At 48.4% G+C, this 12442-nt stretch overlaps 1 protein-coding gene across 3 annotated transcripts in view; it reads left to right on the plus strand.

The window, feature by feature from the left end:
* Positions 1–6288: 6288 nt before the first annotated feature.
* CDC42EP5 (CDC42 effector protein 5) overlaps positions 6289–12442 on the plus strand; it is a 71230-nt gene continuing 65076 nt past the window's right edge. Inside the window, exon 1 of one of the 3 annotated variants that reach the window (XM_085616343.1) lies at positions 6289–6696. Coding sequence is in view for 1 of the 3 variants with exons in the window: in XM_085616342.1 (XP_085472468.1) it covers positions 11884–11978 (95 nt within the window). In the remaining 2 variants the exon portion in view is untranslated. Of the gene's footprint in view, positions 6697–7208; positions 7231–11808; positions 11979–12442 lie in introns of those variants that run through there. The other 2 variants (XM_085616344.1, XM_085616342.1) reach the window with 2 other exon arrangements.

The following is a 12442-nucleotide window of genomic DNA, read 5'->3' on the forward strand; positions in this document are numbered from 1 at the left end:
CTAGTTCAGTGACTTCATAATCTCCAAGCATGGCCTTGTGTTAGAAAAAGCTGCAGTGGCCCTGTGGCCTGCATGACATCTTTAGCCAGCAGAGGGTTAGCAAACAGCATTTTGCAGGATTGGGTTTTTAAGCCCATGCTTATAATGGTAGGAAGAAAACTCCAAGACCCCAAAAAGCAAAGTGATAGTGGCTTTGACTCTAGCAGTAGCTGAAGGTGTGAGACATGCAAGGGCTCAAGCTCGCGAAATGGACAGCGTCCACCAGGCCTCACCTAATGTTTCTGCGTGGCATAATCTGGCATTAGTAAAAGCAACATACATGTCACAAGTACATTTCAAAGAGAGGTTATATCAAATTGTGTTTCATTTTTGCTCCGGAGCACCCACTAGCATCCTTGCAAGTAGAAACTGTGTATTGACTGACTTTCTATGTTATAATCTTAATTGTGATCGTCCCGGATACATGACCTTCTCCCCTATTCCATTGTCAATAAACTCAGTCACATCATCGCTCCAACTTGGACGAACATCATCAACTGCTCCTTATCCAACGGCTCCATGCCGGCCGCCCTTAAACTCTGCCAAATCACCAACCTCCGTCTACTTGCTAAAACCGTCAAAAAATGTGTCCCATCTCAACTTAACAATCACAATGAGAAATGCAACTTGCACAACACATTCAAATCTGGATTTAGGAAAGGCTGCAACACAGAGACTGCAATCCTGAGTATTGACCTTCACAAATCCCTTATCCTCATCCTCCTGGACCTCTCAGCGTTTTTTGACACTATCAACCACAACACTCTTCTCAACACCCTCGCACAACGGGGCAGGCAACAACAACACCATCCTACAATGGCATTTTACCTGAACGAAAGATCGAACCTAATCAAAATAAACAAATCCACATTAACAATAACACCAGTCACCTAAGGAGTCGCCCCAGGATCAATCCTATCCCCGATCCTCCTCAACCTCTACATGGAACCTCTTGCACAGATCCCGAAACAGCCAGAATTGCCTATCATCTCTATGCAGATGACACCCAAATCTATTTCAAAATTGCTTCACTCAAAGACATCCACCATCTCAACAACACTCTCTCCCTGATACTCACCTGGCTCAACAACAACCACCTAAAAGTCCAAACAGAACTAAACTCCTCCTCTTCCAGCCCAACAAAATCCTCACTCCATCACCACTGGCTTGACAGTTTAACTGCAAACTTTCTTCATCGAACTCCGTCAAATCACTTGGGATTACACTGGAAAAAAGAACATATGAATATAGATATGAAAGAACATAACAGCGCCACTGCTAAAAGTGTCTTCTACACCCTGAAACACATGAAAAAAATCAAACCTTAAATCCCCTCTGAGAACTTGAAGACTGTAATCCAATCCCTTGTGCTATTCAAGCTGGACTACGGCAACGCTACGATCATGGGCACTCCTAAAACTCACCTTCTGCCAATGAAGTCCACACTCAAGGCAGCGACCAGACTGATCTCCGGAGAGGGACTATTCCACCACGTCACTCTCACCCTCAAGAAACTCAACTGGCTACTAATCGAAGCAAAAAGTATATTCAAAACAGCCTGCGATACACACAAAGCTCTGTACTCTGCTAATCCCACATACCTCGCTAACAAACTCACTTAAACTGGCCTCAAAAGACTACTACGAAGCTCCAACACCATTCTCCTCATCCCTTCCAAATTCAAGAACACCAAGATCCTCACTCAGTCCTTCTCTGGTAACACCCCAAAAAAATTGGAATGCCCTTCCTAAAGAACTGCGTGACAACCAATCCTACCTTCACTTCAAGAAAAACTTAAAACTCTCTCCTCAATAAATTCCTAACTAATCCACCTAAACTACCCTGCCTGACCTACCAAGTACCCTGTTTAACAAACTCACTGATCACTTGAAACTTGATCTCAACCCCTCCCCTGGACACCCCACAACTGCCATATATTTGCTCCCCTCCTTTATCCTTACCCTGTAAACGCGCCCTGTTTTAATGCTTCCTGCCCTATATTGTATGCCTTTTCTCTCTCTATACTGTATGGCACTTTGCTGCGCCTACTGCAAACGGTGTAAACGATGCACATGCAATTCTTGTAAAGCTTTATACTATGGTTATCGTTCTTGTAATCAATCTTTATGTAATTCTTCTAAATCGCTCTAAGGCCCTTGGGTATAGTTCACGCTATAAAAAACTCAGATAAAACCAAATAACATGTTTGGGTACTTGTGATTTGTTCCTGGAAAGACTAAACAATAATCTATTACAGTGGAAAAAACATGACATGAGTCCAGTTTGCCACTAATCTCTCTGCAGCTGCTGCTACATGCTGTGCTGGTGAATGGCTGTTACATAGTAATATTAAAACTGGCCCCGCCCTCTGCCTGCTTCTCTAGTTACCTGTCTCTTACTTTCTGGGAGTCTGTCTATTCCTGTTGCACGTAGGATTCCATCTTCTGCCTGCCCCGCAGATTTTCTGAGCTAAGATATTGAAGGAAAGTGACGAGTTTATTAAAGAGATGCAGGTGAATATTATGAGCAACTTTTGTCTTGCCATAAAATATGAGTCAAGGGTGCCAAACTTTTCCTTAGGAGTCCAAAGCTGGCACGACCCAGAGCCAGGATTGCTGGGTATCAAGTCTTCCCAGGCTTGATGAAACCTCTTGCATCTTTCTTCCACCACCCTACCCTCCATGCCGCTTCATCTCACTCTTGTAGATTATTTTTCAGTCGTGATTTCCCTTCCTAACCGGTTTTTCCTCTCTCGTCCCCGTTTCTGTCTTTCTCTTACTCTGGGTCAATCAATCAATCATAGTATTTATAAAGAGCGCTACTTACCCGTGAGGGTCCCAAGGCGCCGGGGGGGGGGGGGGGGGGGAATGGGGCTACTGCTCGAAAAGCCAGGTCTTGAGGAGTCTTCTGAAGGTGAGTAGGTCTTGGGTCTGCCGTAGGTGGGTGGGGAGGGTGTTCCAGGTCTTGGCGGCGAGGTGGGAAAATGATCTGCCGCCGGAGGTCGCTCTTCATATGCGGGGGACAGTGGCGAGGTCGGCGGAGCGTAGCTGGCAGGTGGGGGTGTAGAAGCTGAGTCATCTGTTGAGGTACGCTGGTCCGGTGTTGTGGAGTGCCTTGTGTGCGTGGGTGAGGAGCTTGCAGGATATCCTCTTGTTGACGGGGAGCCAGTGCACGTCTCTCAGGTGGGGTGTGATGTGGCTGCGGCGAGGGATATCGAGGATCAGGCGTGCCGAGGCATTCTGGATGCGTTGGAGTCGTTTCAGGAGTTTGGCCGAGGCTCCTACTTAGAGGGCATTTCCGTAATCCAACCTGTTGCTGACGAGGGCCTGGGTGACCGTTCTTCTCGTTTCGGTGGGGATCCACTTGTAGATCTTGCGGAGCATGCAGAGAGTGTTGAAGCAGGAGGACGAGACGGCGTTGACCTGCTTAGTCATGGAGAGTGGAGTCGAGGATGAACCCTAGGTTGCGTGTGTGGTCGGTGGGTGTTGGTGCTGTTCCCAGTGCGGTCGGCCACCAAGAGTCGTCCCAGGCAGAGGGGGTGGAGCCGAGGATGAGGACTCCTGTCTTGTCCGAGTTCAGCTTCAGTTGGCTGTTCTTCATCCACTCGGCGACGGCTTTCATTCCTTTGTGTAGGTTGGTGTGGCGTAGATCCAGTATGCGACATACCTCTTTCATGAGTCGAGAGATGAAAGGGGTTCCCTGATCCGTCAATATTTCTTTTGGGAACCCCACTCTGTCCGTGACCTCCGGCACCTCCCACCAGTCCGCCCCATGCAATCCGGTGTCCCGGCTCGCCTCGTGACAGTTGGTTTAGGCGGTGTGGGAGTCCTTGGTGAGGGAGAGGATCAGCTGTGTGTCATCGGCATAGGAGATGATGTTGAGGTCGTGCAGTCGGACGACCTCAGCCAACAGCATCTCGGAAGACCTGCGATGTCTTAGAGGGGAGTAAGGTGAAATGAGAGGATGCAGTTTTCCCAAAATATTCTGTAAGCGAGAGCTTTAAAAGCAAAGCGCTTCTTTACCAGAAGCCAATGAAGTTTCAGAAGTGCTGAGCCCATAGAGGACCTCTTAGCCAAACTTAATAACAGCCGAGGTGCTGAATTCTGGACACGTTGGAGCCTACTCAGTTGTGATTGCGGGACACCCGGATATAAGATGTTGCAGTAATCTAACAGCGAGAAGACTAGGGCTTCGATCACTGTCTTTGGAGCCGAAACTGGATGAATGCCTGTGCTGCCATCTGCCACCACCTCCCACCTGTGACTGCATGCCGAGGGTCAGCGTATTCTCGCCGCCTCTATCTGCTCCTTATGTGATAACGAGATCTCAACTTTCCCACGTCCAAGTGTGAGTAGTTCACTAAGCCCAAGATTGTATATGCATTCCGCTACTTGTAATTCTGTTGCGCTCACAAAAGAAGGGACTACAAGTACCAGAATGCAAAGGGAAAAAGCTGTCCTGTGGACCTGGAAGACTTGAGAGTTCTTATGGAGCTGCCATTCACAAGCCACAAGTGCCTGCTCAGGCAAAACTGGCTTTAGCGAGTTACTGCGCCGGCCACTCAGGCTGTGTGCCAGCCCCTGGTCTGCACTGCACACACCCCTACCTGGCCTGCCTACTACCTGGTTGCCTCTCAGTGCATCACAAGGCACTTTTAGAAGGACAAGTCGGGCAAGAGTTGACATTTACAACGTGAAATACACTAAATATTAGTCTACATCAGAGTTCTTCAATCTGTGGGGCGCGACCCTCAAGGGGGTCCTGGAGTCCTGGAAAGGGGGTTGTGCATTCCCCAGCTTCACTTGTCCCTGCAATCCAAAAGGTTTGCTTTCCTTTTGGAAAAAGACAGCTGTCCTAGGATAGTTAATTTAGATCATTATCCGCTGCTTGCCTGAATGAACTGCAAATCAGTTAACCCACCAAATGTAAAGGATGAGCAGTTCTGGCTTCAATTGATAAAAAACACCAAGGTTTGTAAAGACAAAAAAACAAATCTCTTAGATGAAGTGCAAAGAGTTAACAATTGGGCTGGGAAGTGCTTACTTGTACTTTTAACTGCATTTACACAGCCCTTAATACACCTAAAGAGGTGTTGAAGGGGCCGTTATGTAAAAAAAGAAAATTGCACTATATAGGCTGTAGTATTACTAAAATCTACATTTTGGAAGCACCATTTCATAGTAAAACTACTTGCACGTTTTGCAGCACTCTATCTTACACTGTGTGTAATGCAAGTTTAAAATAATGATTGCATATTTACAGTGCTTTCTGTCACAGGCAGGGACCTCGTTGCACTAAAAATACACATCACTATTCTCCACTGCACCAATCCAGATCTGCTTCTGTAGCTCTCTGGTGACACACAGACCTCTGCAGTGCATTAACTAATAGAAGGGCCATAATGTACTACAGTGCATTTCCCACTGAGTATCAACTTTTTAAATGTATTTTTCATTTACGCTACCCATTATTTTATATGTAGATAGCTGGTGGTTAAAGACCTAAAAAACCTACAGAATATATTCGTGCTTATTAATGAGAGACTTGCATCGCTAGAGCATCACTTTTTTTACGCTGCCTATGTTGTTGCTAGGCAGCAATTTGTGTGCCAACACAAGGGAAGAGGAGAGGAATTCACCGTATTTCATAAAAAATGGTGCATTCCTGCCCTTTCACATTGGCATAGGGCAGCACAGCAAGAAGACTTGAAGCGCTGCCCTACGCCAATTCCTCATAAACGCGGTCCCTTTGTTTTTAGCTACACCTTCGACTACACCCCCATGCTCACTGACCTTTGGTTCGCTAAACACTGTTTAATATTATTTCCCCACCCCAAAAATTATTTGCTGTTGGGATTGGGGGCTTTTATGGTTGTGGATGATGAGGAGTACCAGGTTCTAGAACTTTTTGTCAGACGGGGGTCCTTACGTCTAAAAAAGTTTGGCAAGGGGGGCTCAGCATCCAAAAGTTTGAAGACCTCTGGTCTACATGGTAATGGCTGTTTTAGTAACAAAGTGACATCGTAACGCTTTTGGTGACCAGCATAAACCTATTGGCTGCATTCTCTGACGTCCTTGTATAAGGCATTTTGTTTTTTGGGGGCTTACTTAAAAAAAATGTCAATTTTCTCTGTCTCTATATTTACGCATGTCCTCTGGCTGCATTCGTCTATTCCATGCCCATCTTCCTGTTTCAGGTAAAATGATCCCTTAGCCCCGCCCACTGCTCATTCCAAGCCACATGCCCCCAGGACAGGCGAGGGCCCCTCGCTGCTCCCTGCACCCAGGGCGAGAGGACCCCTGCGGTGCCCGCCAAAGGGATCAGAGGGGCGCCGAGACGGGGGGCGGACTCTGCTGCAGACAGCGCTCTGCAGCCCCCAGGGCAGTATCCCAAGGCTGCGATTGCCCGCTCCCCCGGCGAGCGGGGGAAGGGCAGGGGGTGGAGAGGGAGGTGAAGGGGAGGAGAAAAGGAGGAGGGAGCGGAGGGAAGAGGAGATAGAGAAGGAAAACTGTATTCGGGCAGGACAGAGGAAGAGGAGGACTGGGGAGTGCTACAGGCAGGGCAGCTCCCGAGCAGACCGAGGTCTGGCAGCTGCAGGAAGCAGGGTCCTGGAAGGGGAACGCGCCCCCACCCGCAGGAGAGCAGCGGCTTCACCAGGTGAGCTGATCGACTCCCAGCCCGAACGTGTCCCCTTAGATAACGCTTCCACGTGACGTGAGGCAACCCCGCTCCGGCCCCACCGACATGCTGCCCCCACTCCCGCTACCCATGGTTTGTAGGGTCCTGGCAGTGCCCTATCCCCAGGAAACAAACCCACTGGACTGAGCTGCCCGGGATTGGAGGAGGCAGAGCCCATGTAATATTGTTAAAAATACTATACTTCTTTGAGGCAACAGTAAAAGGTTTTTTGAGAAACTCCACTTATATTTGTTGCGCCAAAGGTTCTTTTGTAAAAAATATTGTTCTTTTGGACTTGTTGATTCTGTAGCAGTAGGCGGCGGGGCGCAGGGTGCCCTCTGGTTTTGGTTGCTGGCACTGTGCTCGGCGCTGGGAACTCTGGAGGGGGGTGATAATAAACGCTGACGTCAGCTACGCTCCCCCAGGCTCATCCTGCCGGCCCACTTCCTGCCTTCTATTGACACACAGACCGGCTCTAGCAATGCTTTGAAGAGTGGAGTCTCGGAGAGCGAAGTAGGTGCAGATACTTTCGAATAGCGCCGGTAGTGCGAACAGGTTACGACTGCAGAGCACGGAATGTAGCGCGCGTGAGTACTCTCCGCCAGAGTACTCGCTGAGGGAACTCTGGCACTCATTGATTGGAGGTCCTTGCAAAATTGCTCAACTCGGGATTTGGAAATTTAGGTTCCAATCCCAGCGTCGACACCTAACAAACAAAAGTGTGATTTGCAGCAAATCGCTCATTTTCTCCACCTCTGAAGTGTAATAATGGAAAAGGTAGCTGTATTGCCCCAATTAAATGCTCCCATCCCATGACTTCCTGCTTTATATAACCCGAACGGCCTTCACGCCCCTTAACCGTCCCAAGTACCTGAATGAACATATTGCAATAAATCTTTGAAAAGGTTTAGCTGCGCGTTTGGGGTTGGACATATAATAAAAAAAAAATATGTTGCTACAAAACCAGCAGGATCAAAGGTACATGTTAGGCGCTAAACATAGCTGTGTTGTGAGTGGTACTGATTTCCGGGTGTTTTAAGAGTACTGATTGTTTTGCGTATAGAATCGTGGAGTCCTAAGGTTTGCTCGGTGTGGATTGCATTTGTCTAAGGGCACAAATTGGTACTGGAAAGTACTGTTTGATTACCGTTTATTAGTAGAGAAGGATACAAACTGCAGAATACCGCCTGATACCTATGCCGGGTATCTAATTGTATCGATTACCTGGTACGAATACCATGGTAATGAAGCTTGCTGGGAGGTAGAGGGGGTACTGATGGATGAGTACCGAAGGATGTTGCTTGCAGGATGCTCATTGTTCGTGGGCCCGTCATGTGATACGTCGTTTGATACTGACTGAAGGGTACTTTAAGGTTCATATTTGCCGGGTCGGTTGGTGCTGGACACCTCTCCTTGGGTGTGGATTGCTGGATACCAGGCAGTACTAGTTGAAGGCGCCGACGGGTGGGCGGTGAAGGGCAAGGCACTGCTGGTGGTTTTGCAAGTTGCTGTGCGCCGTTCTGTACTGCTGCGAGGTCGGGAACACAGGCTGCTTGTTCAGTGTTTATTTTTTGGTACCAAGGCCCCCCCCCCCAGCTGGGAACTGAAGGGTGCTGATGGCTGGTACTTGAGAGAGTCTGCTTGTGGGGTTCCGATGGTGCTGAATGCTGTTTGGGGTCACTGGCTGTGCACTGTTATTAGTGGTGGTGGGTGGAGGTTTACTGATGAGCACTGAAGTGTATGCTGGTTGCCCAACAGTACTTATTGCAGAGTACTGAAGGGAACTTAGTGAACGGTGTACTCGGGGGCTGTGTTTGCATGGTGCTGTGGAGAGCTCACTGTTGGACACTAGGGCACTGGTGGATGTGTATTCCAGGGTGTCGATACCTATTAACATGTACAGATTGATTGGTACTCTTTGCTGGGTACCTGATGCGGGCCCTGCTAGCTGGGTAAAGAAAAGCTACCGTTTAATTTCTGCGTGGGGCCTACAGGGTACTCCTGTGGGGTGCATATTACTAGGTTTTGAGGAGCATTCTTCGCTGGGCATAGGGTGGAGCTGACAGGTACTGAATTGTACTGCGAGCATGGCTGAGTATGACGAGCAAGTCTAGCCTGCACTGAAGGCTACGGATGGTACGGCACTGGCAGCTGCGGACGCCTTTGTGTCCTTAGGGTTTTTAATTAACACAATCGATTACCCAGAGACCACTTCTGTGAACACGTGGGGACACTTAAAAAAGAAAACACAGGTGTATGATGGCGATGCTGGATACTGCGCTGCCCGTTTGAGGTACAGGACTTGCCGGCAGTGCTTTAAATGGGCCGGTACGTAGTACTGACACTTTTTATTTTGAGAGGAAGAGTACCGGCACTAATCAGAAACAAGTACGTACTGTGGTACGGAGTACCTGCACGTCTGGTTTCCCATTCCAAGAACTATTTGTCGGTACTGTGTCCCGGGGTAGCTTGTGGTGAGGGGCAGGTCTCCAGAACACTCCGCCCACTGCTCGTGACATCACTGTGATAAATGATGAAGTAATGTGGGGCGTTGCACTTCATTTAGTGGGGTGGCATCGTAGTGAGTAGATTGTGAATCTAAAATCCAGCATGCATTATTGACTAGACAGAAGCGTAGGGATTTATTCCACTTTTAAGCCTTCTGCAAGTCTACCTCCTCGATGCCAATTTTAAATTATTCGGTTGTTTTATTGATTTCAATGTTGGGGTTTCACGTGCACTCCCATTCTGCCAGGGCGCGGCCACGGCAGTGGGCAGGGCTAATTCTGGGCATTGCACTTTGAAAGGGGTGCTACTATACACGACCCATGATTACCTTTCACTGGCCGTCCCAGAGACCCTCTGCCATCCCAGAGGACCGGGCAGATCAATAGTCTAGACATTTACGTTTTAGTAACTTTTGGCCATTTGAACTAGAAACATTGTTTTGGTGAAATACGAATGTTATGCAACAGAAAATTGATTATATGGCAAATCCATAGTCCAGCACAGAACTCTGACTGCAGAATCCTGTAATTCCAGTACCCGTCCTCGTACTATTGTACTATAGTTTCTTAGTTTGAAATGCAAATAATGGCACTTGATCTGAATTGCTACACTGTGGTTCAAAGGTCCTCTTCCTTTATTGCTGTTGACCTCCTAGTAAAGTGAACTAACGTTTTTAGCAAGATACCCACAAGAACCTGCTTACCAAGGCACTATGGCCAGAATGCATTGCCGGACTACTGGATGTCACCAAGCACCCCCTATCGCGGTTTATTTTTCCTGTAAAATCTAGAACTCTAGTGCAGTTGTTTTACTTGAAGTGAACTAGGATTACAAGCCCCACAATGCATAAGATAGTTAAAATAAAAGCCCAAGATCTAATAAAAATGTTGGTTGCATGGGCAGTCCTGTTCTTCTGGGCTAATGGTGCCATTAGAGGAGCATGATCAGATGGCTCAGGAGAGAAGAAAACTTTGTTTGAGACACAATCTTGCATCTTGTTTAAACAACACACATCTTAAATTAACCCGGTTCCCTAAAGGAGATATAGCCCACGGTCCCAACATAATTTCCCACGGTCTCAACATCATTTCTTACGCAGATGACACCAAACTCATCCTGTCTCTCACAAATGACTCCATCACTACCAGAACCAACTTCCACAGATGCATGACAAATGTTGCTGGCTGGATGAAGAACAAATGCCTGCAGCTGAACACACACGAAGGAAGTACTGGTCTTTGGCAGCAACAGCATCACATGGAACGACTCCTGTTGGCCATCAAATCAGGACCCGCAACCACTCCATCCAACTATGCCCGAAACCTCTGAATCATCATTGACAACAAGCTCACCCTGAAAACAGTCTCCTCCACCTGCTTCCTTGCTCAGCACATGCTATGTAAGATCTTCAAGTAACTACCCCTACACATGAGCTGACCATGATCCAAGCCCTCATCACCAGCCAACTGGACTACAGCATTGCCCTCTACTTGGGAGCCACAGCACATCTTCTACAGAGACTTCAGACCATTCAGAACGCTGCAGCCAGTCTTATCTTCGGCCAGCCTTGACAAACCCACATCACACCCCACCTCCGTTAACTCCACTGGCTCCCCGTACAAAAGAGATGCCAATTCAAGCTGCTGATCCGCACACACAAGGCTCTGCACAACAAAGGACCAGCCTAAATTAACCACCGCCTTATCTTCACCAACCATTGAGAAGACTACAGTTCACTTCCCTCTCACTTGCCCATACTCCCTGCATCTACGGAAACAGAAGTGGAGGACGTTCCTCCCACATCACAACAAAGACCTGGAACGGCTTTCCCCACAGACCTCCGGACCAGCCGCGGTCCACGCATGTAAGAGCGGTGGGGCCGGGTGGGGGGATTTTGACATACAACCATGAGGGAAATTTAATTATTTATTTAATTTTCCCTCGCGGTCCTATGTTGAAATCCTCTGCCCATCCGGCCCCACCGCTCTAACAGTATGTATGTAAAGCGCTCTGGTACCTACGGGTCAAGCTAGCGCTATATAAAACTTTTAAAATAAATAAATACCTGCACGGACCACGGCTGCTCCGGGCCATCACCTCACTTCCGGAATTCCAAATGGGCCGCAAGACCTGGCTGTTGGAATGAGCCTCCAGATCCTGCAAGCACCTGCATACGCTTTGGGGTAACTTGCCGCACTTTTTAAGTCTTGATTGATGGAAAGAATTACATATTTGAATTTTGAAGACTTTAGTGTAGATTTACTTGTGGGTTGTACGTAGTATCTGCATTCCAAATACTTTATTGGCTCGTGGTTACAGCCATGCCAGACCCTTGGCTTTACTCGTGTTGTTATTTTATTTGATCACCTACCCCTACCTAAAATGTCCAAAACAAAGCAACCCGTATTTACAGCTCTCCTACAACACCTGGGACAGTGAAGCCTCGCCGGCTCCTGACATTACGTCGGAAGCCTCGAGGCCAGCTGCCTGGATCTTGGCGTGACGCCATCCACAGCGCCCTGGCGTAGTCTGCGGACACGCCCAGCCCCGCCCCTTGTATTCCGTCCTCACCACACTCACTCGGAGGCCGCCTCGCCCGCGCGGGAGCCTGTCCGACCGGTCCCAATCACTTTCCATGGGAAGCGGTCGATAGTTTTTATGTCTGCACGGAGAGCCGGCAACTCCCAGGCCCGAGAGGCAGCCGCTGCGGGGTTAGAGGGCCAAGAGGCGGCGTGTCAACAAACGTTTCCCAGGTGGGATGACGCAGGTTAACCGTGGGACTTTTGAAGTAGGCCGTGAGTTCTTTACCAGCGGAAAGTCGACAGGCATGATCCACACCCCCAGGCCATAGGCTGCGGCCCGTCGGGGAACCCAACGATATGATGATCCACACCCCTAGGCCTGAGGCTGCGGCCTGTCGGGGAAGCCCACGGTTTGATTTTGCGGGGCAGATTAGGGGTTGTCACGGAGACCCAAAGAGTGCGAGCCATGCGTAGCTCTGAATTTGTGACGTTGTGCCCACACGTCCTACTTGCTTAATTTTTTGTTGTTGTTGTTGATCTGTTCCCATTTTGGGGGTGGGGTCGGTGACTTGGTTGGCTTCCATAAGTTATTAAGAGGAAGTCAATTGAGCGTGGACCATCACACTTTAACCACCAGAAGCAAAGTAACTTATCCTAGCACAACTGTGTGTGTAGAGGTCACATAGTAAATAGAC

This window comes from Triturus cristatus, chromosome 7 (assembly GCF_964204655.1).
Source record: "Triturus cristatus chromosome 7, aTriCri1.1, whole genome shotgun sequence".
NCBI classification, from domain to species: Eukaryota; Metazoa; Chordata; class Amphibia; order Caudata; family Salamandridae; genus Triturus; species Triturus cristatus.